The following is a 27,827-nucleotide window of genomic DNA, read 5'->3' on the forward strand; positions in this document are numbered from 1 at the left end:
TTTTTTTTAAGTGGCTCTAATGTGAGAGTCAGTTTCACTGTTTTTATATTGTTATAATGTTGATTAAATACTAGCATAAGGTCTAATGACCATGTTCATCATGGTCTCTACTCCATACTCTCTTTGCATGAGATATACATTAATACTTGGAAAATGCAGCCTGAAGTCTACTGCATTAGTGACAGCTCACTAATAATGCCTAAGTGAAGCAGGGGCTGTGGCAGACAAGCCCACAGCCTGTGCTGTTTGTGCACAGCATGTTGGACAAGTGTCAGGGTCTGGCCACTGACTTGATCTGAAACTGCACACTGAGAGCACAGAGCTGGACTTGTGATGCTCACTCTCCCTGCTCAAAGTTACCAGACAATGTTTAACCTAAGGCTGTTACACTCCCACTACAGCAAAGCACTTTCACTCTGTCACATGCAATTATATTTTATGCCTCATTTCCTTGACTATGCAAGGCAACATGTACAAAATACAAAATAAGAACTGCATGAAGAGCTGCCTCACCTCAGGTGGCAGTGTTGCAGCTACAGACAGTGCTGTCAGTATTGCAGACAAGACAGCTTTAGCTGTACTCACACTTTTCCTCCCCCAGTTTGAGGGAAGAAAATTTGTCACCCCAAGTTACACACTCCTGGTGCTCCTATTAAGTGACCAATGGAACTTCCAGCCATCAGAAGACCAGCTCTGGCAGCAAGAAATCTGTTCCACTAGTTTTTCTAGTATCCTTCTGGGCTGCTGTACACAGAAAAGGGAGGCTTTACTGTATATCTTCTTCAAAGACCTTTTGTAATTATCTGATTCCCATAAGGACAAAGGAGTTTAGGTTGGTTTTAACAATAAAGTTTTAACACAAATTCTGGGTGTTGCTAAATAATGTCAATAAAGCCAGGATTTACTTTCCAGGTACAGTGCAGGGCTCATGTTTACAAGAGCAGCTGGAGAAGCTACTGATCCTGCAGATACTGGCACAACATAAATTTATAAAAATCCAATTAAATGGAATCACAATTGTGAACAATGATAAGCAATTCAAGAAAGGAAATTGGCTGCAAAGTCCAACAGGAATTTAGCATAGCAACATTCTGTTGCAGAACAAAGATGCTCAGGAAATTAAGTATTATAGCAATTGTTAAGGACAAACGTACAGTAAGGGGACATTCAGAGGATGAACAGTGTTGACTTGCATAACTAGATGCAGGAGAGAGAACACATGACAGACAGAATTCACCAAGTGAATACTCCAATTTTATTTGGAAATGCACACTAATGTACCACATTTACCATGTACGCTCTTCTCTTTAGGCATTTAAGAAAAGCCAGAAATAACAGCATTGTGGCCAGAGAGAGAACAGCAATCACTGCAATGCCAGCCCATGCCTCCTTGCTCAGGAGAGTGCTCCCTGCAAATCAAAGGGAAGGGCAGTTAGTGAGGATCTGTCTCCACAAACTAAGCCCAAACAACACCCCCCAGCACCCCCTGGCTCAGTACCTCGGGCTGCAGACCACTCTTCTGGCACAAGGAGGACAGGGCCTCCCAGGCTCACCACAGCAGAGTTCATAGCTGCCATCCCACTTTCTGCAACAGAAACACAGCACAGGTGAACCCTGCAGTGCAGGGGGTTATCTTGGATCAGTACAACCTAAAATCCTCTCAGACATTACCTCTCTTGCTTCTGGATGGCCTTGGGCATCTTGGGATGCACAATGGGGAGTCTGGGTGAAAACGGTGGCAGATCAGAACGCTGCAGTGGAAGTACACCTGGGACAGAATGAGAGGAGTGAGACACCTCTTCCTTTTGAAACAGCAGCTGCTCTTACTACTGTTCCAAGTCCAATGTCACCTACCAGGCCAGAAAGGGCTTTGTCACCAGAAACAAAAGCAAACGTCTTCACTTCCAGCCTTTGGCGATAGTTGGCATAGCTGACACCACGTCCCACAGGGTGGAACACAGTCCTGTAGCTGTCTAGGTCATACTCACAGCTGCCAATAAATGCAAACCCAGTCAGAACATCAGGGTAGAGAAGATTTGGGTTGTTGGTGTTGACTCCTTTAAGCAGCAGATTAAAGTTCAAGGCTGAGGTGCTGCCTTCTTCCTACAAATTCCAGCATTCCAGGGCAGCACTTAGAAGGCCCTCACACTTAAGGCTCTCTTACTAAAGAGGGAGCAGGGGAGAATTCGGGACTCCTCACACCCACTGCCAAAGGTTCTTTCACTTCTGTGGTGGGGCACTCACCCATCTACAACAATATTCCACTGGGGCAGGGATCCTGGCTCCTGGGAGGCCGTTGCCCAGCAGTCATCCAGCACCAGGTGCAGGCTGGGGTCATTGCGGTTCAGGACCTGAACTTCCAGGAAGATGGGCTGGCGCAGGTACCTCACTATGGGATACTGATCCTCACGGTAGGGCTGCCTGTACGAGTCCTCTGCAAGAGACAAAGTCACTCGTGTTAAATAACTCACGGTGCAAAGAGGGTCTCAAGCTCTTCAACAGCAGCTGCTTGAACAGCTCTGTCCAAGGGCCACAGATTTGGGGTATCTGCTTCAAGCAGCATGGATGAGCAGAAAGGAAGCACACCAGAACAGAAGTCCATACACCGGAAGAGTTCACTCATCCGCCCTCCCCTCCACAAGCTCCAGACACTTCCCAGCCAACTGAGCCCAGAGCCAGCTTTACCTGGGTAGCTTAGAAGAACTAAGGAGAGGGAGCCTTGATTCACTGAAGGAGGTGGAGGAGAAAGGTTATCTACTTTTACAGTGAGGGAGGCATCACCATTGCTGAAGGAGCAGATGACTGTTAACCTGTAACGGGAAGGAGCAGGTAAGTCATGTACTGTTGTGTGGGTAATACAGTACTGGATGGGCTAAAGATGCTTCCAGACACACCTGAGTTCACTGTCCCTTGAGATCCTGCCCAGGGGAAGGTCTGCCCATGATGACCTCACCTCATTCTCATAATGAATCTGCTCCCCATCAAACTGCAGGTAAATGACAGCATTAGTGAGGGCATTTCCTATGCCTGAATCCCACCCCACCAGCCCTGGCCACACTCACCCAGTGCCTGGTCCCACACCCGTTCAGGGGGACGTGGAACCGAACCCTGTCATTCAGAGGTGACCTGTAGGCTGGCCTGCACACAGGATCCCTGAGCCTGAGTGTATCCAAATCCAGCAGTGGTGTGGTACTCTCAGCCAGGATTTCAAAATCCATGTAGCCATCCTGGGTGCACACAGCAGCTGTAACAGAGGATCACAGAAGTTGTCATTGAGTCAGTAACAGCTCTGTCTGCCAGGAGCTGTTGGTAAGGTGACCTAATCCAACACGAAGTGCAACAATGAGCCATGCTGAGGGAGCTGCAGGAGTCAGTCTCTTACCTATTGGTGTGTGCTTCTCACAGGGGCACTCAGGCTGCATCACCATTGCCACTGTCTCCCCATGGAAGTGAAAAGCCAGTTTCAAAGAGGGCATGTAGTACTGAAGTCCTGAGCAGCTCTCCCCACGTAGCTGAAGGACAAGAGAAATTCTCTTAGAGTGTGACAAGAGCTCTTTTTAACACATCCACCTGTTGGAGCTGATTAACAAATAAGCCAAGCCTGAAGAGCACTCTGGCCACAGGGGAAGCTCATTTGCATTGCTCCAGGCATGCCAAATACCTTCCCCCTCCAAGAGGAATATTTTCACCTCCATCTGTTTTTGCCAAAAGACTCCAGGAAACCCAAGTTACCTTGCATGATGCTTATCTATTACAAAGCCAGTTTGCATTCATCTTAAATCACACCTGCCCTCAGCCAGCCACAGGGCATGACTGGCTCAACGGATCCTTAGTCATGGTGAAAGCCACTGTGCCTGTGGGTCTCAAAACACCAAGGAGGTGTGATCACACCAACACCTGTGATGAAAGGATCAGAACTCACCCTGGACTTTAGGATTCCCTTGTTAATATACAGCCTGATCCCTCTCTGTGTGTCCAAAGTGATTCCATTTTCCTGAAGCTGATCCATGGGGATGGTCTTATTCTCTACATCCACATCCATAAGGATCCCTGGAAAGGCTGGGATGGCAACAGTCATGTGTGTTGCATTACAGACTGCTGGACCTGCAACAACATCTTGGATAAATATAACATCACTTTCCCTGGAGCAAAGTGGGGTCAGGTTCTGGCTTTTTCCATGCATTACCTGGAGCACAAAGCATCCTTGACTCCACAGTCAGCCTACGCTCAGGAGGGCCGTACATGAGCTTGAATGCCACAGTGTAGAGCACCTTGTCATTGAGCTGACAAAGAAGATAGAGCTCTATTAGACAGTGCTCAGCTCTGATCCATCACAGGACCAACCCCAGAGGGCCACACACCGCATCAGGTTCAGGTCTACAGCAGCAGCTTCTTCCCACCTCACCCTTTCTAAAAACAGCTGCTGATCATGAGACTGCCAGTCAGATATTCCCAGCAGTGCATCAGCCTGACAATGCTTTCCACAGGTCTACAGGAGGGCGACAGTGCTGCCCAAACAGGGGCTGGGTAACGCCTCAGTGCTGATTCTCCATTCACATACCTTGTAGGACACAACTCCAGTGGCAGCAAAGGCCACCTGAAAGATCAGGTTGTGGCCATCAACTAGAAAGTTATAGCCTTGCTGCATTGCTTGCCCCAGGCTTAGCTGATGTATTCTGGTTCCATCATCAACTGACAGATTCCAGGGCATTGGAGTTGCTGGAAGCTGCAAAGCAGGAAATCAAAAGGCACAGAAGCATCAAGGCATTAGATTTCTCTCTGCAGGGCTGCCACCTCCCAGGCTTTACATTCAACCCTATATTGACAGGGCAGAACTAAGCTTCCCAATGAGATGCAAGTCCATCAGAGAGGTCCCTGCCCAAACTTGGAGATATCAGGCTCAGCTTATCCCAAAACCCCAGGTACTCCCCCCCAGCTCCCTTCACAGGGTGGAAGGAACATACCTTATGCTCATCACTGAGACTTGAAATGAGTCCTGGGAAGGTAACCTGGAACACAATGAGAATTAGACTGCAGGAACTTGCAAGGCAGTAGCCACACACCAAAATCTCCACTACAGTTTCCCAGAGTAAGCTGCCAGCATCAGCTTCCCCTGCAACAGGGCTGGAGCCAGACTGGGTGCATCATTAATGCTTTGCAAACCAACTCTCCAAAGAGCCAGCAGCCAAGCCAAAGTGAACCTGCAGCCAAGAGAGCTCCTTGGAGCTACCCCCAGATCCCAGACAACTCCAGGAGACAGCCACCCTGCTTTGGAAGCCTCAGAGCAGGACCTAGAGCACCCCCACCCCTCTACTTACTGCCATGAAGTCTTTGGTGCAGTTTGTAGCACCAACAAACACAGGAGCAGTGACTTCATCTGCAGGAATGCTGTCACAGTGAGTGCTGTAGGTGATATTGGTCTCCTCTCCCATTGTGTCATTCACCATCAGCTTCAGCCAGAGCTGGTGCTGACCATGCTACAGACAAGAGACACAAATTAGAAAGAGGCTGCAGTACTCACTGCAGCATGAGGGCACTAAAAGCCATTGAGCCTGAACTCTAACTCCAGAGCTGGTTTAGGTGTTTGCACCAGGACAAGGTGACTTCTTGTTTGAATAGCCCAAAGGAAAAGAACGAGCTCTGTAGGAAAGCAGGGGGGCACAGGGTTAGGTTGAGAGCAGAAGATACAAAGATAACTGCAGAAATCAAGGAGAAAACTCCAAGGAGTAGCAGGATTTAGTGCCAGAGTCAGCTGTCCAAAAAAAAAACTAAGCTAATAAACAGCAGAACAGAGTCCTCTGTGGTATTTCAAATACTTAAAAGCAACAGATACAAGTAAAGCATCTGGTTCTGGCCTCCCACTGACTACTCTACCTCAACAGCTATGATCAGCATATGGTGTTAATTGTCTGTCAATACATTTTAAATAGATTGGTGCTCTGAAACTCTTGAACATGGTCCATCTCCCTACAAGAAAACCTGTCAAGTAAATCAAGTCCTCTACAGAAGAGCAAAACATTTATGACAGGCTGAGGGATTTAATGCATAGTTGAAACAATAAGAATTTCAGTAGCTTTGGGTTTGGTTTTCTTTTTCATTTTTGGCATGAAGTGTTCTTCTGTAAAAGTTTGAGATTATCAGAAGTGTAAGTATCCTCAGTCTTGAGGAAAATTAGAAACACTATTAAACCCAGTCCTGTCCAGGGAAAAAAAAATTAAACCTCTAACTCCATCACAGCAGCTTCCTAGGATGAAGGCCCCCTTACCTGCAGGCTGGTGCAGTTGACAAACAGGACACTGAGTGTCAGCCTCTCATAATCCACAGTGTGCTCACAGGACAGGATCTCCTCACCTCTCACATCTAGGAGGGATGGGGAAGGTTAGCCCTGCAGCAGGCAGGCGTCAGCAGAAGGGCCAGGGCAGCAGCAGTACATACCAACAACACACACATGCCAGGAGTAGTTGCTGAGCTCTCTGGAAAACTCCACTTCCATCCCATGCCTATGGCAGGTCACATTCTCTGCAGAGCAAAGGCCACCATGAGCTCCAGCAGACCCTCCTGGAGGCACACACCCTGCAAGCCCCAGCCCGGCAGCCTCCAGAGCCCTCCCATGCCAAGGCAGAGGGGAAGCAGCTCCAGGCAAGCCCAAACCCACATCCCCACCACAGCCAGCCCAGAGAGAGCACATTACCCAAGAGATCCTGGACCCCCAGGCCATCAGCACAAGGGGCTAAGCACAGCAAAAATCCAAACAGGAGCAGCAACCTACAAGGAAAGAGAATCAAGTTTGAGAGCAGCAAGGAAAGGACACAGCTCCCTTCATACCCCAAACCGCACTCACCACATCCTTGAGTTGCTCCAGCACTGCTGCTCAGACCCCATCTCTTCAGGGCACCACAAGCTTGGCCTGGGGCTGCTCAGGGAGGGTTTTATAGGCCCTGGGTCTGGCTCACACAGGTGCCACCTCTCTGCTGCCCAGGGAACAGAGCACTTGCACCTGATGCTCCTTGAGTGGGGGGCTCACAGGAGACCTTAAGGTAATACTGAGTCTTTAACAGGGGTTGCTCTATTTTGAAGGCATCCTTTTCTTGCTCTGATAATGTATTCCCTTTATTCCCATGTTGGATATTTCATGGAAAAATGCATGTCTGTTTTGGTAGTTATTTTTTTAATAGGGTTTTCTGTGCCAGCATAACAACATTTGAGACACCAAGGAGCTCAACGGGGCTTTCCTTGGGACTATTTGAAGCACTGGTGAAGATATCATGGGGGAAGAGATTTCTGAAACCAAGGAAAATGTTTTAACAAAGCAAAGAGCCTGAATGCCAGGTCAGGACTTCTACTTTTGAGCACTCACAGCAAAAACTGCAAAAGTCTCTGTGATACAACAGATAATGTCACTGCTCCCAGCCCTGCTGTGTGCAGGCTCTGCAGGGGATGCCCTTGGACCCAGAGCAGAGCAGCAGTCACATCAGGTTGGTGTCACACTGAGCCTGGCGTGGGTGACCCTCAGCCTGGTGTGGGAACTGGCTGCTCAAGAGGACATCCAGCAGCAGCGTGTCCTGAGGCACAGAAGTTTTCCCTCCCTAAGAAGTGAAGAAATAAACTCTTATTTTTGCTTTAAATGTTGTCATCATCTCTGAATTGTGTAGCCACGATTACCCAGTGTGACTAATTCCATTCTTCTCTGAGCCCATTAGCTCCAAAGATCTCATTAGGCCAGCAGAGCCTTCCTTGCCTCCCCTTGCATGGCCTTTACCATACCACATTTGATGCTTTTAAAAGTTGCAATGAGGAAATGTTGTGCTGGGAAACACCTCATGCAAAACAGATGGCACAACAACATCACTGTGCAGGTTTATGCTCCAAGTTATCTTCAGCAACATAACTGGTGGTGCTGCAGCCTTTCAATCTAAATAGTTTTTTTAACTGGCAATATTTTATTTGAGACAGTTCTCAAATAAATAGAGTATAACCATATATACAGTGAAATCCAAAACCAAATCAAAGCTGCTGGTTAAGTAATTCATTAGCTTACAACACCATGTAGCATCACAACAGAGTTTCTCATGGGCCTGGTAAGACATGTCAATTGGAAGTGGAATGGTTCTGAAGTTCTTTTCACAAACAGAAAGAAAAGCTTCATTCTAACTATCCAGGGAGTTTTAAAAGTTCACAATTTTGAGCTTTAGTCTCAAAAGAATAATCTCCATTCAGGCTGAGAAATTTACCTCATTTGATGTTGAATCATTTATTCCATTTCAAGTTGAGGTTTTTGGATGGGACAACAAAGAACAAGTACCAGGAGTTTAGAAACAGATGAAGATTTTGTTTGGTCTTTTCTTTTTTCTTTCTTTTTTTGTGATGCCCACTTTTATGTCAGAAATAATAATAAAGCTGGCAAAGTCCTGCAGCTTCTCCCCAACTGACATGGGTTTTGCTTCACCTCTAATTAAAACTTGCAGCAATAGTTTCCCACTTAGCTTTGTACTGGGTAAATTTAAAATCAATATTTTCAGATGCTAATGGCAAAAATCACTCTGAGATCAACACTTTGTGTGCTGCATTAATTAAGAGAAAAGCAAGTTAAAGTACTTCTGTAGTAAAAACTAAGGATCTTGAAAATTAAAAGGACCCTTCTGCCACCAAATCACTTTTCATTTGTGTATCATGTTTCCTTTCTCCTACCAGGCACTGGTGATATATGCAGTATGTGAATGGTGATCATTTTACCCCTGAAAAAAGGCCAAGTAAAAGAAATAAAATTCAAAGGCAATAATAAACAGCTGATCTTTTATATATATTTACATGTATTACCTATCTTTGTTCTGCAACAGCTAGGTATTCTTGTAGCTGTAAATTTAGCTGTGTGCTGAGCCTGGTTAAATAGAAAACAGAATCAATGACAGCATCTAATAAAAATTTTTATTAGAAAAGTATTAATGCAGTGCAGGGAAACTGAGAGTAAAACTGTCTTCTAAAGTGGGGATGGACACTGGCCTGGGTGAGGCACAGCCCATCCTGACTGCTCTGGGAGGGCAGGACAGCACCAGGGACACCAGGGGCAGTCTGGGTGACACGAGGGACAGCCAGGGCTTGGCTTTACCCTGACCTGGAGCTCTTTATTCAAAGGTTCAAACCATGAGGGACAGCCAGGGCTTGGCTTTACCCTGACCTGGAGCTCTTTATTCAAAGGTTCAAACCATGAGGGACAGACAGGGCTTGGCTTTACCCTGACCTGGGGCTCTTTATTCAAACTGCCACTGGCTCTCCTTGTCCTCATGGGAAGAAAAAGGTTGGTACAAGTTCATTCCTGAAGAGCTCTTCAATGCCTGTCTGAGAAAATAATGAAGAGAGAAAGCCCATTTTGAGAGGTCTCTGGTGTGTCACAGGGGCAGAATTATGGGATGTAAATGAGGTGGCAGAATTCCATTTGGGGATTGCACCAACTCTGAGCATGGAGCTGGTTTGTGATTCTCTAATGGGGGCACAAAAAGCAACAAAACCCCACTGCTAATTGCTGAGGGTAGAGTCTCTGAGATCCAGGTTAATTCAGTGAGTCACAGAAAACAGCTTGGCAAAAAGTGATGTTTGTGTGGCAGCTCTTGTGAATGTGGCCAGGAGAACCCTGAGCTCACAGCACTGCAGGAAGCTGCAGTAGGCTCTTACCAACTTCTCAGCTGCTGTCTGAAAACTGGCTTTTTATATGGCTTGCTCTTTTTAGTAATTCTTTTGAACTTTAAGTTAGAATTAGTCTAATTCAATAAGTTTCTGGTTGTAGAGGTAGCCCTTAATGCCGCTGAACTCAGGGGAAGTGAATTCTAAACCAAGAAATCTTTGTGATGGGGAATGGACCATCTATTCCCAGGCAAGGACCACAGTGCCCAGCTGGGGCAGTGGGTGCAGACCCATCATGTTTCCTTTTCTGGAATTCCTTGTGGTATCCTGAGGAAATCCTGCACAATTCTGTGTCTAAACAGAGATTACAATACCTGTCAGAAGAGTTTTATAGTTGCCAATTTCCTGAAGATCTCCTGATGAAATGTAACTCACACAGCTGTGGTTTTGCCAGCTGTGACTTGCAGAGCTGTTGGGGGTTTTATCCAAACATCACCCTGTGCATCATTTACAGTCTGCATACACAAAATGGTTCCATGGAAGTGCCTGGTTTGTCAGGGGAGTGACTTGTTTTCAAATACAGCATCCCAGTAAAAGATGGATTACAAATGGCTTCACCAGGAAAGGTAACTGCTCCTGCTTTCCTCCCATCAAACTCAGGGATACTTTATTCCTTGGGGTGAGACCTGGTCACACTGACAGTCATGGCGTTTAGAAGATTATTTTGGAAGTCCTTTTGCAATTCCCACAGAACAGTCAGGCAAAAACACTGAGAAGATGACTGGATCCCCTCTCTAAGGAGTCAATTATGCAACAAACTGAACATGGCAGAGCCACCTTCCAGGAAATGAAAGCATTCCCCACCCACAGCTCCAGACGAAGAGCCTGCAAGGATGAACTTTGCCTCCCCATTCCCCTCCTCACAGGGATGTCTCAGCTTGTAATCATTAATCAGCTCTCCTGTGATGGAAGAGTGACTGTGCAGCCTGGATATTGCTCAGGAGCTGCTGAAAATGTCGAGCAGGTACCACAAAGCAGCGGCCGATGGCAACGTGGACCTGCTGAAAGAGGCCACCAAGAAAGACCTCAACACTTCAGATGAGGATGGGATGACTCCCACCCTCCTGGCAGCCTACCACGGGTACCTGGAAGCTCTGGAAGTCATTTGCAGGAGGGGGTAAGTTCAGCCAGCCTCAAAACTGCAATTCCTGCCTCGTGTTTCCAAGGCCCCGATGACCTCCGGCCCAAAAGGCCGAAAGTCACAGGAATTCCTTTAAGGCATTGCCAAGAATTGTTTCTTTAGTGGCTGTGGTTTAGGTCCAGAGCCTGCAGGGAGGTCTCTGTTGTTTCTCAGACAGGGGGTGAGGAGCCCTTCAGGTGTCTGTCAGTGAAAGCAAATCAGCATCCACAGGAACACATCAGGTCCTGCAGGGCCCTGGCACCTTTCCTTCCTCACTGGAGAAGGTTACCAACAGCCTTTGAGGATATCTTGAGACAAGATTCATAGAGAAATTCCTAATTTGAAACAATTTCAGCAAAAAGATATCTCCCATTTGCTTCCAAAGTGCAGTTAGTAGGCACTTGTGAAGATTTAATGCTGTCCAGAGGTGAGTCACAACAGACAGCCTTGAGGCAGTAACATCTAAAATGGTTATTTCTGTGCTTTTTAAACAACCACCATCAGGTTAAAATGGAGAATACTGATTCAGAAGCTGTGATAGGACCTTTGTAAACCATAAAAAAAAAAAGAAAAAAAAAGAAAAAAAAATAATAAAAAAAGAAAGGAAGGTTTTCTACAGGTTTATTTTCTAGTAATAAAATGTCTGAATCATTTAAATGTCTTACATGGTTAGAATGTCTTATTGAAGTGGTAATTACCTCTCCACCATTGCTCTATTACCTCTCCACTCTATTGCTCAGAGCCTACCTTTTAAGCTGTGGTTCTGTAATAACATCTAATTAAAGAAAATCTGCTCTTGTGTAGAGGTAGAGTTAATAAAATGTTCTTTTCCATAACAGTGAACAGATTGCAGGGAACAGCTGAATAACTATTTGGATGTATCTGAGTTTTCTTTTATTAAAAATTGAGTTGAAATTTTTTTTTTTCATAGATTTGCTTTATAGCTCATTGGGCTCAGGTGTGGCTGTGGTATCACAATGAAAAAGACCTTTGGACTGCGTGGTTGTTGCTGTGTCCTCAGGAGAGGCAAAAATAGATTGAAAGTTTTTCAACTTGTGCAATTCAGGCAGCTCCCAGGAAATACCTGTCAATAATATTCGTCCCTGAACACCTGCAAGCCAGAACAACTAGATAAGGAACAAATAGAAGAATTTAATTTTTTTTCAAAGTTTGAGTGAAAAATACATCTCCTCCCACATAAACTGAAAGAAATCACAGCAGATAACACAACGATCAAAATTTCTGTATATTTGTTATTTTGTGTATTTCTAAGTCTTTTTCTTGGTAGAGGACAGCTTTGGAACACTATCACCTCAAAATCTTCAAACATATGTGATTACCTCTATTTTAATCTAAGATTTCTTGACACAATCAGGAAGATGTGTCTGTCAGAGGTATGGCTGCATTCTCATTGTGTTTTTGGGAAGAAGCTAAGTTTTAGAAGATGTTTGAGCTGTTCTTCAGTCAGTTAATGTTTTCTTGTCAGAAAGTATTTTAATTATTTTTAACAAATTCATCCTTTCCTTGAAGAGGTTTCCTGAAAGAGGCTCTGAGGCACAGGACAATTTTCTTTAGAGTGGTTACAGATTTTAGGACTCTCAAGCTTTAGCCCTTGGAAATTTAGCAATAAACCCTTTTCATCTTGAAATAATTTATCTTCCCAGGCATCAGGAGACATTTTCTCTGCTTGCCTTGCAGGTACATGAATAAAGTCAAGACCAAATAGCAGAATCTACTTTGTTTTGTGTGAGCCTTCTCCTTGGGCAAGCAGGGAGCATGAGAAGCCAGAGCAGATGTCAAACCTCGTGCAAAGTCCCCCTGGGCTGGGAGCAGCCCCTGGAGTTTGTCAATTGTTTGAGACTCAGAGGCTGGCAGGTTCCAGGGGGAGCAGAGACCACAACCAGTTCTGAAGGGGGATGGATGACCCGGCCCTCCCCGGCTCAGGGTGCCCAGGCAGATCACAAATGTGGGAACTGAGGAGCCCAGCACGCCCAGCCACAGCCAGGCAGCTCCCCAGGCACAGCCAAAAAGCAGAAATATGAACACATGGCTGCCACATGGCTGAGAGGAGAAACTCTGATCCTCAGCTGCCACCTCCTCGTGGCCAAGCCTGAGCAAAGCCAGCTCTGCTGGACCCCTGAGCTCAGCCCTGCCTGGGGCAGCTCAGGCTGTGCCCAGATCTGACCCCCAACAAACCTGGCAGTGCTTTGCTGCAGAGCCCCAAAGGTAGAGATGATGCCTGGAGGACATTTTGGGACAGGATGTACCATGTCTTCCACAGTACAGCTCGGAGTCATTGAAATGCTTGAACTCCCAAGAGTAGAATTTTTCCTTGCAAATCTGATCCCTGGCTCTGAAGTCAACAAAGATTTTGGGCTTCTGTGGCCACCCCATTTTTTGGTCACAAGAGGACACAAACTCTGTTCTGAGCATTGCCAAAGCTGACCTTGTCAAATGTGTATCTAAATATTCAAGCTGATTCTTGTCTGCAGGCAGCAGTTCAGTGTGAAGTCAGTGCAAGAGTTAAAAATCAAGCAATACTTTTCACTGGCTTTAAATTCATTTGGAAAATGTGGCATTTTATTTTCAAATGAACTTCTGCCTTTCAAACCACCATGAGTAAAAGCAGCTTACAGAGAACAAAGGAGTTGACAAACAATGGCATCTATCTGGGCTTAAACTAATACCAATGGAGACAAATGGGTAATCAGGGCTTTACTCTGGATCATTTACCTATTACCTACCTAAAAAGTTACTGCAGGAACTCATTAAGTGTGTATCACTGTTGCCAGTGAGGAAACCTTCTAATATTGCCCTCCATTTGACATGCAAAAGGAAAAAATCAATCCATGGAAATGTTCTTGAAACAATTTTGCCAGTAATTCCAGTGAGAATAAGTCAAAGCCTGAGCCCACTTTTGGTTGCCAGACCCTGGGATGACAAAGGAAATGCCCTGGCTCCCTTATGGGGAGATGCAGTCACAGACAGCCCTGGGAGCTTGTGGAACTCTCAGGTCAGGAAGGAGAGCTCATGGCACACTCACAGGGCAGGAACGAGAGCTCATGGCACAGACACAGATCCACACTCAGGGCAGGATGAGAGCTCATGACACACACAGAGCCACATTCAGGGCTTGTGGCAGGGGGTGCAGCCCTGTCCTAGCAGCTGGGGCCAAGCTGAGCCATTGTCCCTGGGCTGTTCTCCTCAGAGCAGAGCACAGTGACACGTTTGGTGTCAGAGCTCAGTGTGGGTACCCAGCTCACTGTGTGCTGTTTTCCCTGGCAGGGGTGACCCTGACAAGTGTGACATCTGGGGGAACACGCCCCTGCACCACGCTGCCTGCAATGGCCACATCCCCTGCGTCTCCTTTCTGGTGAACTTCGGGGCCAACATCTTTGCTCTGGACAACGACCTGCGCACCCCGCTGGAGGCAGCTGCCAGCAGGGACCGCAGGGAGTGCGTGCAGATCCTGGACAAGGCTGCCACCCAGCAGAACCTGCTGAACCCAAAGAAGGTCTCCAAACAAAAGGCACAGGCCCAGAGGAACGTGGAGAGACAAATCAAGGAGTGTGAGAAGCGCCAGGAGAAACACCAGCAGGAAATGAACAGGAATTATATTAAAGAAAAGGTTGGCACGGTGAATTCTTCCAAAGGAACGCACTCCAGGGTAAAGCTGCCTGGGCTATTTGCTTCAAATGCCACAAGTACTTTAACCAAAAACCTGAAAGATACCTTGAAACTCAAGACAAAAAAGACAACTGACAGCACAAGAAGGCAGGAAATACAAAGGAATGACCAAGAGGATGATATGGGTAGGAAAAGTGTGATGCATTTGTTTGATGAGAAAGAGGAGGATGAATTACTGAATGACCTTGGAGAGAAAAACCTTGCTGATAATGACAGTCAGCTCTCCATTTTTCAGCGGCCAGGTCTTGGCAAGATTGTGTTTGGAAGGAATTTGGCTGCCGAGGTAAATCCTGAAACTGTGTCTTCTGAGAAAGAAGGTATAAGAGATACAATAGCCAGTGAGCTCTTTCAGTATGAAAACACTGAGAACCGCAGGGAAGGTGATGCTGAAAACAGTGCTGATGTCCCTTGGAATGAGGAAGAAGTGGTTTGGGATGATGAGGAAACAGAGAATACACCCCTTGAGGTATTTCTGGCATCACAGATGCTGGATGAGTTTCTTCCAGTCTTCATGAGGGAAAAAATTGATTTAGATGCCCTGATGCTATGTTCTGATGAAGATCTACAGAGCATTCAGATAGAGCTTGGGCCAAGAAAGAAAGTCCTGAATGCTGTGAATAAAAGAAAACAGGCACTTGAGAACCCTGGAAAAACTGTAGATACTTGCTTATAAATTATAATATCTGTTGTCGTTACCTACACACTGATTCATTAATTTTCCCTTTTTCCAGTGTTTAACTCTTTTCAGAAGTCTGCTAAAGCAAAAGGCAGAGAGGTTACCAAATGCTTTGGGAAGTACAGAGGGATAACATTTTTTCTCTCTGGATGAGTAGTTCTGGTGAACAGCACATTTTCTGCCAAAAAGCAAGAATATGAAGTTAAAAGCCAAAAAGCTTTTTCTCCCTGAACTGTTTATGTGGATTGGATTTCTTTTGGTCCAGATAATTTCAAATACCAGTGAAGGCCAGGCCAGCTGCATTCCTTAATAAAGCCCTTCCTTTCTTCTCCAAAACCACGATGCAAAGAGCATTCTCAGAGCCTGAGAGCTTTGAGTTTTCTCCATTTGCTTCTGAAGGATCAGTAAAACCTCTCTTCCTAGTACTGGTGTATGTCAGGAAAGGAATCTGAATCTTGATTTTAGCTCTGGTTTATTGACTCTAATCACCTCTGAATTAATGTAAATAAGACTAATTCACTGTAAGTTTCATATATTTGTCAGTAAAGTTTTTACTTCTGTATTGACAATAATTTAAAAATACACAAAGTAGCTTCCCAAGAGATGTTCAGTGTGAGTTGTATATTCCTTTCTTGTCTCATTAGACTGGATCCAATTGCCAGCACCCATCATGTCCTAAATGTCATCGAGGCTGCAATACTTTTAACTGCAAGAAACTGAGGTTTAACTTTCAAAATCTTGGATCTATTTTGGTATATCCCCAGCTTGGTTCCTATAGGCTGCATTTTCCATGCAAAGTCCCAGAAATGAGGATTCATATCCCACACCATTTTCTGTGGGTTGTTGTCAGCCTTAGCCTGAGAGCTGTGCATCACACACAGCTCATAAAAATAAAAAAAGAAAATGAGCTGTGCTGCTGTGGAAGCTGCTGCTCTTCCCACTCTATCTGGAGGCATTCACAGCAGGGTTCCCCAGTTCCCCTGGGAAGCCAGCACTATCAGATATAAATTAAGCACTCCTGTTGAGCTTTGTGAATCTAATAAAGTGCTTTTAGCAGCCATGCTCTGGCTAAGATCACAGATTTTGCATGCACATTCATTAGCAGAACATTTATCTTTAAAGCTCTTTTTATATCTTTCCATTAGCCAGCTATGATTTTTTCCTTAGGGCTCTGCTGCATTTGTGGATGCTAATCCTGGTTAATGATCTGGTTTTTTCATGTTTCTTCTTTCCACTTCATTTTGTGACTGTGATTTGTATATTATAATATCTTTTATTGGATGGACTTTATACTGCATTCTTCCCTGCTTGGATTCCTGCACACAGAAGGTTGATATGTTCTTATATTAAGCAATCACATCAAAGTCCTGTTCTGTGCAACCTTCCATGATGGCTTTTTGCACTCATTTGCTTTGCTGTTTTCAGATTTTATCAACCTCTGTTTCCTTTAGAGTCTGGGAGCACTGGAAGCCCAGCTGTGACTCCTTTCAGTTCAGCTGGAGAGATTTTATGTGCCACATGTGCAATCCTAGAGCAGAACCCAAACCCAAACCATACACCCAGGCAATCTCACACAAGCACAGCTCCACCAAGTACAAGGTTCTCCTTCTTAAGGATTTAATACTCTGCACTGAACAGACATTCAGAAAATGTGCAGCATAGGACAACTGAAAATCTGAGTATCACAGAGGAACAGAGAACTCCCTATTTCTTCCATTTACATTCAGTGATCACATTTATTGAGAGAGCAGTCACTGCAACAACCTGAATACTTTCTTTCTTGTCATCAAATAAATCAACCACAAACTAGAAAAGAAATTGACAATAAAATGAGTGTCAAAGACAAACAGCAGTATCTATTTAATTTTAATATAAATGCAAGTTACACAATTTCATGATCCATTAGTTTGTAAGAGAAGGAAACATAGAAATTGATGCTAATATTTCCCCTCAGAAAATCTAAAGGTGACATCCAAGCAATTCCCATTGTAGCTGAACTTCATGACATCAGAGGTACAATACTGAAGCCAGGCTCCCAAAATCTCCCACTGCCAATGAAGCTGAGAACAATGTGGGTTTTCAGAACCAGGTCTTTGGACTGGCTCCATTTATTTTTTAAAGTGCATAGTCTGTAGGGGAGTACATGTGAAAGTAAACTGGACTTATCTTCTTCCCAAACACTGCATCTCACTTCAAATTACAAATCTGGTATAACACTGGCCCAGAACTGGGATAATATTGTTATAATTATTAATTGCAAGTTTCTGTGGAGTCATTGAATAATGGAGCATCATCTATTTTCATGTTTACCTCAGGTTAGTGTAGCTCTGCATGAAGGAACCAAGAAACTAAGTCAACACAAGCTTCTGAACACTTCAGAAATGACAGAGAAGAAACAAGACATGTAAAAACAGAAGGGTAATTTTGCTACAGTTAAAACACATAAGCTCACAGAGAAATTTCTGTTGTTTTTTCTGATGGAATAAACAGGATCAGTGGAGTTCAGTTTGGATCCACACCAAACATCCCTCAGGCCTATCAGTGGTCTGGTACCTTTCTATGCTACCTCTGCCACTTAGTACATTTTCCAACCAGCTTACACCAGGCTTACAACTGGGAATATTATTTACATCACACCTGCACTGTACTCATTAACCTCTTCTACACCTACCTATGCATCCTCCAGGGCTTTAATGCCAGCTGCTCCTGACCCTGCTTCCTGTTGCTCTGCTCTATTCTACTGGCATGTTATAAAATGTCATCCTACTCTTCCACAGCAGGAAGAAACACTTAATAGCCTGCATGAAATAATGTGAAAATGGAAATAAAATTTCACAAGGCACAACTTGTGAGCCTGAGACAGGAATTTGTTTCCAGGGCAATAGCTGTTTTTCAGCAGATGCTCACTCTTTTGCAAAGCAGTTGCATAACAGCACAAAACTGGAACTTTTCCTTATGTGACTGGGCTCCTCTGCCAGGAAAGGATAATGAAAATTCCTGCCCCAGCTAATATCTGTGATAATACAATTAACAATTGAAGCATGGTACAGCCAAACTGAAAAGATTTGCCTGCATACTTGAAAGGAGTTTGTGTGGTTCCAGCCTTCAAGAAGCTTAGCAAAGCAACTCAGAGGCACCATAGATTAACAGCAAAATCTTCCTACAGAATTGAGATAAAAAGTTAAATCAGAACACATATTAGTCCTCACATTCTGTGTGACTCCTTGCAATGTGAAAATGGCAATATCCAGTGAGGCAGGTACTAAGGGAGGTACTAAGGAGAAACCCAGCAGTAGGGAGGTATTATTTTACTACATAAACCCCCACTCAGAACTGTGCCCTCAGTGAAAAACCACTGAGGGCAAAGGAAGGTGGATTGCAAGGGGTGAGAAAATGATGACTTCCAGTGAGCTGAAAGGGAAGGTGTGTCCAGGAGCCAGAGGAGGGCTGTGTGCCTTGGAGCCTGAAGACAAAGTCACTGTCCCGGGAGCACTGTAACCCACAGCTGCATTTAAAGTACCCTCACAGGTAAATATGATGCCAGAGCCCAATCTACAAACTGATCTATTTTACACCAGAATGAATTATCCCTCTAAAAAACCACAAAATCTACACACAGGCTTCTGCTACATAAATAATTAGAGAGGAAAGGCATTGATTCCAGAAAGATACCCTTGTTAGTATCACTGCAAACATCTAATACTTGCTGTTACAAAAGAGAGACATTTATTAACAATACTGCAAGTATCCAATATTTGAAATTAGAAGACTTTAGAAATTAGTCTATTGCTGAAATTTTACTTTTCCTTCTTGAGTGTTCTAGAAGGGCCACATGTAGATAGGATTGGTGCCTTTCTTGTTAGCAGAGGATTCATGGAAACTAAGTGCAAACGATTTTCTTGGCCTCACTGGCATTGTAGTCTTCTCTCTTTAGTTACCAGCTGACCAGGCATCATAAACAAATTTTGCTGCTACTGTGTCTTCAACTGCCATCCCTGAAAAAGAATTGAAGTTACCTTCAAACAGCTATTCAGCTGTACAAATTTTGCTTCAGAAGGGAACAGGAAGACTCAGGAGATGATCTAACTGGAGAGGAACAGGAATTATTTCCCATCCCAAACACCTAGAGTGTGACATTCAAAGTCCATAGCCATCATGCGGTGTTGGGTGTGTTGTATGAAGTTAATGTAACAGCAGGAATCTAATTTTCAGTGTTCATATCACAACTGGGCCCTTTTGGAGATGTCATGTATCTCAGAGCATGGCAATTCATGCCCAGTGGCACCCTTTCCCCAAGGCCAGCCCCACAGGACAGTGTCACATTGTCCCAGGTCAGACAGACCCCACGGTGGAACAGCGGGGCAGTCGGGCTGTGCTCTGTTAATAAATGCTGCACTCATGTCTTCAACAACTGTGAAATGGAAAATGGACTGCTATTGTTTGCCTGCTTTCCTATCACTTTTCATTACATCAATCCTGCTAGATAAACAAGAAGGGAAATAAAAAGGGAAAATGCAAATCAGAGTCTACTTTCTTGTGGACTGTGCAGTGCCACAGCGGTTCTGAAGATGATCAGCAGCTTTCCCACGCATGGGGGACCTAATAAAGAACAAGGCATTGTTTTCTGTCAGACTTGGACACAGGAAGGGCTGTTCTTACCCAATGATTTAAACACTGTTGTTTTCTCAGGCAGGGCTGGTTTTGTACCCTTCAAAACCTCCCCCAGCTCAGCAAAAATCTCTGCCTGTGAAAAAAAATACATATTTATACAAAAACATAATACCCACACATACATTAAGAGGGAAAAAAACCCTTTTCTTCTGAATGACTTCAAAAGAAAGAACTCCTCCAGTGCTGCATCCCAAAACTGATTACTTTCCATGGTGAAGCAGATCAACATTCAGACAAATTATATAGAAACTGGACAGAAATCAGAGGAGCAGAATGGTTTTCAAAGAAAAACAGCTGGCAGACTTTCCTCAGTAAGTTTTTTTACAGAGGACAGCTTGTTACTTGTCCAACAAAACACATGGGATTCCACACACATTACCATATCTGGAGCTCTTATGTTAAACCTCAAAAGTGTAAATCATATTTATTCTGCAGACACATTAAAAGAGAAAAAGAAAACTCCACTGAAGCTCAAAGAGTCCCTGCTGGCAAATCTGTGCAGATCATTGTCTGCTTGGCTTGTGTGGTCCATTCTTTGGGCTGGTCCATTCAGTGTCAATCACACCAAAGCCTCAGGGGAAGAAAGTTACAGGTTTTAATAAATAGATTTGAAGAATATTTATGATGACCAAACACTCCAGGAAATGTAAGTCTTTCAAAAACAATACATGGTTATCATCAAAAGCCAGTGCTGAAAACATGCTACTGTAATATGGTGTCAAAATGGCAGATACAGAGGTTGCATGGTTTGGTCACAGACAGAGCAATTGCAGTTTTTAACCAGTTTATCCTTCAACCCCTGCCTGGAAAGCATCAACAATTACATTTGATGCCCTAAAGGTTTCAGTGCAGGTCATCATCAATACCAACTAATTTCAAATGCAAGCCAATTGCCACAAAAACAAAGCTCATAGTTTCAGAAAGCCTTACCCCTGATAAAATAACATCTCCTGATTCTGTAAGAGCAGCGTCTCTGGAATCCACAAACAGAACAGAATTCTTCATCAGCTCATCATCCAGTTCTCTCCAGTCTGGTCTGCTTGCTCCAACAGCTAAAGCAACAAAACTGATGAACTTGGGAGCAATGTTTAAAACAAATTCCAACCACATTTTGTTCAAAAGACACGTGTGAAGTAACAATCAACATTATTATGGAAATGTAATGTACAAAATTTCCAGTGTTAGCCTTGGAGAAATACTGATTGATAGGACAACAAAAAAACTCCATTCAAGATTTGATATGTCAGTAAAACAGCTTTGTCAGAAGAGTCTGAGTAGCTGAGGCAAAAGAAAATCCTCTCCCTTTGTCTGTTACCTTTTATACCATTGTTTTCATCAGATCATTACCAAAGGAATTTTTCACACCTTAATTAGATTACCACTTACCCAGAGAAACTGAAAACAAATCATGGAGCTTAATTTTTTTTACACAGCACCAAGATCATCATCAACTTGTTTTGGGCTTAAAAAACAAGCAAACAAGAAACCAAACAAAAGCTAAAAGGACTACCCAATTATACTGTATTCAGATATTTTTTACACACCCAGCTGCTAAAGAACAATAAATTTGCATTTGCCACATTTGCATTTGTTGCTCAAATGCCTCTCCAAACAGTACAAATGCTTCAATGAAGGGTAAAAAAAGGCAAGGAAAGGAGAGAGGTCTTTGTGTCTGTGTTGCCCCAGTGACTGTGGACCTTAATTGATTTTGTTCTACTTCTGACTTCCCTGCCATGACACAACAACTTTCAATGACAAAGGACTAAATCGAGTTTGAAAAATTGGTAGGAAGCTGCTGGGATGTGGGACCTTTCTTTAAATTGCTCCCTTTGAGAACTTGCTTTTGTCTTATTACCAGGCTATCTGGAAAGTGCACAAGGTCATCTGAAAAAGACCCACAATTAATGAAAATAAACAAACAGAGGCACATCCAGAGACTCCAAACAATAGTGTGGCAACATCATTACAAGGCAGGCAACAAAAAAAGCACCACTCCAAACCTCACTATAATTAGAGGTTAAATTATGATGTTCTTAACTCAGTTACTGCATCTTCATAACTCAAGTAAAAAAGTAAATTGGTGTGATCAACTCCAAAAGAAACAAATAGAGGAGATTACAAAATTGGTGGAAGAAAAGATGACACCACCAGGGCAATGTAACAATGAGCAGTAACTACTTAGAAATAAGAACATTTGTTATGGGTTACTTAAATAGAGAGGAAGGTGAGAATAATGACAACATGAGAACAAAGATGATGTGCCACTGTCGTATTTTCTGGAAAAATCCCCTTGCCCAGGATTCTTCTCCTGGGAAGCTTAGAAGCCTCAGAGAAAAAGGAAAACAATATTATCTCATTTGCTTCTCCTGTGTTTTGCTGCTTTGGAATGTGGTTTGGACATTGTTGACCAACAGATGATTGTTTCATTGGTTTCATGTGAATTGTTTTAACTTAATGACCAATCACTGTCCAGCTGTGTCAGACTATGAGGAGAGAGTCACAACTTTTTCATTAGTACCTTTTAGCCCTCTGTAAATATCCTTTCTCTATTCTTTAGTACAGTTTAGTATTCTTTAGTATAGCATTCTTTTATATAACATAGATCATAAAATAAGAGATTAGCCTTCTAAGAACATGGAGTCACATTCATCATTTCCTCCTCCATTTGGGGAACCCCGAAAATGCCACAATGATGCACCACTAAGAGAAAAGAGCACATGGGAAAAGAGCAAATCCCATGCTCTAGCAAAACTGGATTATGCAGGCATTCTGACTCCAGGAGGACAGGCCTGGGAAAAGGGGTCCTCGGTAAGGTGGAAAAGTCAAAATGTAAAGAACATTCATTCCACGGAGCACAGAGAACTGCTTCTCAGCAGATGGTGATGCTAAGCAAAGCGATAATAAACACCTGCTGTACACAAGAACCTACCATTGATGTGGGCACCTGGCTTCACCCAGTCCCCGAAGAGGATGGGAGCCGTTGCCATGGTGACTGTCACGATGACATCGGCCCCTGTCACCGCCTCCTGGGCGGAGGCGCAGACCCGCACGGGGCCGCGGGCAGCGCTGGCGAACTGCACTGCCCTCTCCTTGGTGCGATTCCAGATCCTCACCTGGGGGAAACACAACAAAACACACACAGGTCAACCTGGAGAACTTCTCCTTGCTGAAACAGAACACTTGAATTAAGTTTTCACTAGATAGTTAAACATTGCCTAAAGGCTGGAGATTTTTTCCCCTTTAATGCTCTTATCATACAAGTGATTAAATACCAAGAGTGTTCAGCAACATTTGAATGCCTGTCTTGTGATGCTAGAATAACATCTCCTTGTAGAGGAGATTATTCTTATAAAATGCAAATATTTCTGAAAATTACATTTAAGCGAAAGTCACAAAAAACTTATCCAAGTATGGCATATACAGTAGGATCCTCTCAGACAAAAAGCTATCTGAAACAACTTTGATTCCTATCTTTTTTTCTTTTTAAATATCAACATTTGAGCAAGAAATTCCTGCTGCTCTGACTATTCTTGGGTTCTGCAGAAACAGAACCAAAATGTGGTTAATCTTAACTTTTATGGTGGATTGACCATGGCAGGATACCAGGTGCCCACAAAACTGTTCCATCACTCCCCTCCCCAGCAGCACAGGGAGAGGGAAGAGAAAACAAGATGGAAATATTAGTGGGTCAAGATAAAGGCAGTTCAATAGAACAGAAACAAATGTTGCAGAGACAGCCTTGATGCTGTGTGAGCACTGCTCAGAAGCAGCCAAAACACTGGGGTGTTATCAGAGCCCTGAGCTGCCAGTGCACAGAATTGTGAAGGCTGCTCTGGGAACAGGAGCTCCATCCCACCCTAAGCTGATACAACTTCACTGGCTGTACTTTCTTTACAATGAATCCTGCTAGAGAAAAATAAATGTATCTTCTTAAGAAGGGTCTGTTACCTCTTTAAATGTGAACAGTTCTGTGAAGATATCATAATGGCTGTATGCTTGAACACCAGCTCCCAAAATGCACAGCACTTCTGCAAAAGGTGGCATCAACAACTGAACAGGATCACAAATACAAAAAAAAAAATCAAAAGAGAATATGTAAGGATAATATATTAACAGGCATTACAAATATATATCAAAATACTACAAAAGAAAGCAGTATTGTTAGTCCTTTTAAACAATAAAAAAGAGTATGTAAACAAGTATTCAACAATCACCATATATATTGCGCCTTTCTTTTAATGCACAAGCAAGCATCAGTAGCACCAAAGCACATCTTGGCTTAATTCCAGCGTTGAATTGTCTGACTTGAAATTCAGATTTAAGATGCAACGGCATGAACAGCAAGTTCTGGGGCCTCTGCACACTCCAATATTAACACACCCATGTGGCTGATTAAGTGTAAAAGCACAGTGCTGGTGTTCTGCACTGGCTGAAAGCAGGGCTCAGAACCCCAAAAACCATCAGGACTGAGAGTGGCAGCTGCACAGGTAAACTGGCCCTGGCAGCCTCACACCAATCCACCTCTTGGCATTCACTGGAGCCATAAATCACACCACAAGCATATCCTGGCACTGCAAGAGCCATAATACAGAGACATGGTAAAAGTAGGGATGGTTCTGAGGAAAAAATAATAAAATTCAGTTCCACAATTGTTTTTGGCTCTCTGTTTTAGTTCTTGTCTGTGATTCACCAGTACTTGGCAAAGAGGAAGACAGGGCTGCTGGAGCCCAGCCCTAACTATCCTTGTGTCTTCTTTATGCATTTGCTGTGGCCACTCACTCCTGCCTAAAAAGCTTTAGAATTGTCTAGGCTCTCAAGGTTTATTCTGCTGCTAACAAATGGAGAAAAATCTCATTGATGCCATTTCCCAGTAGTAAGAATTTGTTTTAATGTGCCTTTTAGAGGCTGTGAAGCCCAGATTTCAAAGGTCCTTTGCGTAAAAGGGGTCTGTGAAAAGCAAATGCCATAAAAACAAGATGACAAATATGAGCTAAACTCAAACACTCCTGAAAATTTCCAAAAGAACACATGACAATGAAAGACCTGATCTTGAAGTACCTTCAGCAGCCAAGCTCCTTTGAAGCCAGCATGGACTGCATAAAAACCATAGAACTGACCAAATACAGAATGGCCAAAATGAATGAGGTCCTGTAACCTCCTGTCCAAGGAGTTCATTGTAAATCATTCTGTCCTTTGGTTCAGGAGAAGCTCCTGGGGACAGGTCCTTCACTCAGTTTTATGCCAGTGTAGCTCCATTGCCATGGATAGAGTCACCCTGGCATGAACTGCCCCTCACAAAACAGTGAGATCAGCCTTCATTCTGATGCAAAGCTGAGGAGTGACAAACAACACTATTTTTCAGCTCTGGCTCTCTTCTTACTGCCTCAGGCTTTGAGGTGAAGGCTCAAACCCTGCTGTGCAATGCATGGCCATTTGCTCTCTTCCTGATGTTAGCAGCCCAACCAAAGACAGTTTTTCTAAAAGAAACCCAACACAAAAATTTCCAGCTGAAATGGCAGTGACATAAAGCAATGCACAGTCAGATACAGCTCACCTGGCTTTAGACACTGAAATTTATGGCCATGGTCAGGGACAGTCATCTGGACACCTTCCAGTGACAACAGAGACACTGACAGACACCTTTTAGACAAGTTATCCATCTATACTGGGCATCATCTATCTTAAAAGAAATGGAAATGTTCTTTTCCCCTCTTTTTACAGGTCCAGTGCCACCCACCTGTCCTGTCCTGACAGCAGAAGGCATCTATCTAAATAAAATTCAATATATCACCTCAGCTACATCACTCAAAGCCATAAAGGGGCATGTTAAAACACAAACAAAAGAAAGAAAAAACAGTGAAAGACAGCTCAGTGAATTCCTAGAAGAGGAAGCCACAAAAATATAGCTCAGGTTCCCTCTCCAATCACACACAAAGTGTAAAAGCCAGACACGACTGACTCAAAACAGTGAATTTAAGTTTTCCCTGAAAGTGCATATGTTATGATAAATCTAATTTCAAGCTGTATTGGATGAAAAGACATTTGCATAATTTGTTCTAGCTATTTTATAACTCAAATCCCCACTTAGAGAACAGAAGACACACCTTGGTAGCAATGGCAGAAACTGCAGCTGTTCGTTTTGCTGTGATGACACTGCCATCCATGACCTTTAAAAAATTCAAACAGACTGAAGTGAACACTGAAAAATGAATAAATACCAAACTCATCCAACTTGGGAATGATGTGATGTTACAGATATAAAAGATATACACATGTAGAAGTCAGCAATTATTATCATAGGCAACCACAAACCATACAAAGTCACATTTAAACTGGGCAGCTCCTCTGTTTATCCCAGTTCTTCCACATCATTTCATCAGCACAAAAGGAGTGAAAATGATCAGAGAAGAGCCACCTCTAACTCACCCAGCTCCTGAGGCACTGCACTTCCCTGGCTCTCCAGCACAGGGAACACATGGATGTGACTAAAATACTCTGTGCTCCAGGAAGGGAGCAGTGCAAGCTGGCAGTGATTCCCCATTCTGTCCTGGTCTGTACAGAGGGGCGACAGGGAACCATGGAATTCCTCAAATGTGCATCACACATGGGACACTCCCGCCTCAATGTGCATTAGCTACTGCATACATATTAATTATGAGGCAAAAAACTCAAGGGGTTTGGTAGAAGAACCCAAGATAGTTTTCTTGACCGGTTTTGTCCCTGATTAATAAATGATTAATGAATCATTTATTAATGATTAATAAATCATTATTACTAAATTGCAATGCAAATAATCACTATTCTTTAAAAAAATCTGAAATTATTTAAAGAAAAAGTAATCAGACTCTGAATACTAGTCCCTGCAATGCAAATTGTAGATCTCTTTCAACTTGAGACATAAGATGGTTCAAGATCTGTTCTTTGCCCAGCAAGGTGGGGGGGTAGTGGGGGGGTATTTTTGCTTTCAAATGCAAGATAAACTTCTCCTAGTAATTTCTCCCTCCCAGTTACACTCTGAGCAATCAGATTCAAATCACAGGCTTCAGTAAATAGCACAGAGAGTACAGTTTAACAGAAACGAAATATAGACAGCTTTAAGCCAAATCCTGTTGGTAAATTCAGGCCAATTTACACCAGCTCCAGCTTCCAAGAAGCAGAAGTGAGAGCGGACAGCATGAGCAGAGGAGAACGCAGGACACACGAGACTTACAGCTTTCAAAGTGCCATTGCTGGGGTCGAACAGGAGCACAGTCGCCTGGTGGGAAGGCACGGAGGAATCCTTCAGGTGCTCATAGAAAGTCACCAGCTTGGTTGTCAGCGCGTCGTCCGCAGCGCTGTACGCGGGCATGACTCCGAGGTACCTCGGGGGAGAATTTCCTGCGTTACTCGCGCACCGCTACCACGGGAGCTCACAGCCAGCGACCGTCACACCGCTACCGGCCGCTCAATCGGCAACTCGGTACCGAGGGCCTTTTCTGATGCCCCGAACCCGCCCGCCCGGCCCCTGCCCCCCGTTGCCGCCGTCCCTCGGGCAGCCCCGCCGAGCCCTCACCCGCCGTGGCGGGGCACGGGCAGCACGGTGCGCACCGGCTGCACCACGCCGCCCGCCGCGCCCTCGGAGAAGTTGGCCAGGGCGGCCTCCAGCGCCGGCAGCAGGAGGCTGGCGCGGTGCAGGTGCTTCTCCACCTCCTCGGCGCCGATGAACACGGGAGGAGTGGAGCCCATGGCGTGAGCCGGGCGGACGGGACAGGACAGGATGGGATAGAATAGAATAGGGTAGGATAGGACGGGACGGGATGTCGGGACTCCGAGAGTGCGACACAGCGCACCGTCCGCACGGCCGCTAAGAACTCGCCGGGGCGGCCCCACTGCCGCCGGCCCCGCCGCGGAACCGCCCCGCGGAACGGAACCGCCCGTCCCGGCTCCGCCTCCGCGCCCCACGACCCTCACGGGCGCGGCGGACACCGCGATGTCCGCGCTGAAATCCTGCTCGAG

General features: G+C 44.3%; 3 protein-coding genes across 3 annotated transcripts; 1 reads left to right on the forward strand and 2 right to left on the reverse strand.

Moving 5' to 3' along the window:
• Positions 1–1,232: 1,232 nt before the first annotated feature.
• Positions 1,233–6,895, reverse strand: ZP2 (zona pellucida glycoprotein 2). Its single transcript, XM_058816032.1, has 18 exons — positions 6,842–6,895; positions 6,692–6,765; positions 6,436–6,519; positions 6,266–6,360; positions 5,319–5,477; positions 4,965–5,009; positions 4,562–4,726; positions 4,187–4,283; positions 3,923–4,104; positions 3,383–3,512; positions 3,063–3,244; positions 2,895–2,986; positions 2,686–2,810; positions 2,245–2,434; positions 1,855–1,990; positions 1,672–1,768; positions 1,499–1,585; positions 1,233–1,409 (listed from the first exon to the last, which is right to left on the reverse strand). The coding sequence occupies exons 1-18, from the start codon at positions 6,880–6,882 to the stop codon at positions 1,273–1,275; spliced, it is 2,118 nt and encodes a 705-aa protein (XP_058672015.1). The 5' UTR covers positions 6,883–6,895; the 3' UTR covers positions 1,233–1,272.
• Positions 6,896–10,631: 3,736 nt separating this feature from the next.
• ANKS4B (ankyrin repeat and sterile alpha motif domain containing 4B) lies at positions 10,632–15,640 on the forward strand. Its single transcript, XM_058816240.1, has 2 exons — positions 10,632–10,795; positions 14,084–15,640. Exons 1-2 carry the CDS (start codon positions 10,632–10,634, stop codon positions 15,156–15,158), a joined length of 1,239 nt encoding a protein of 412 aa, XP_058672223.1. The 3' UTR covers positions 15,159–15,640.
• A 1,369-nt stretch (positions 15,641–17,009) lies between these two features.
• Positions 17,010–27,609, reverse strand: CRYM (crystallin mu). The gene is made up of 8 exons (XM_058815821.1): positions 27,385–27,609; positions 27,043–27,193; positions 25,937–25,999; positions 23,781–23,882; positions 22,762–22,945; positions 20,763–20,884; positions 19,821–19,905; positions 17,010–19,156 (listed from the first exon to the last, which is right to left on the reverse strand). Exons 1-8 carry the CDS (start codon positions 27,555–27,557, stop codon positions 19,092–19,094), a joined length of 945 nt encoding a protein of 314 aa, XP_058671804.1. The 5' UTR covers positions 27,558–27,609; the 3' UTR covers positions 17,010–19,091.
• Positions 27,610–27,827: the final 218 nt, after the last annotated feature.

The sequence above is a fragment of the Ammospiza caudacuta genome, chromosome 17 (genome assembly GCF_027887145.1).
Source record: "Ammospiza caudacuta isolate bAmmCau1 chromosome 17, bAmmCau1.pri, whole genome shotgun sequence".
In the NCBI taxonomy this organism is placed as follows: domain Eukaryota; kingdom Metazoa; phylum Chordata; class Aves; order Passeriformes; family Passerellidae; genus Ammospiza; species Ammospiza caudacuta.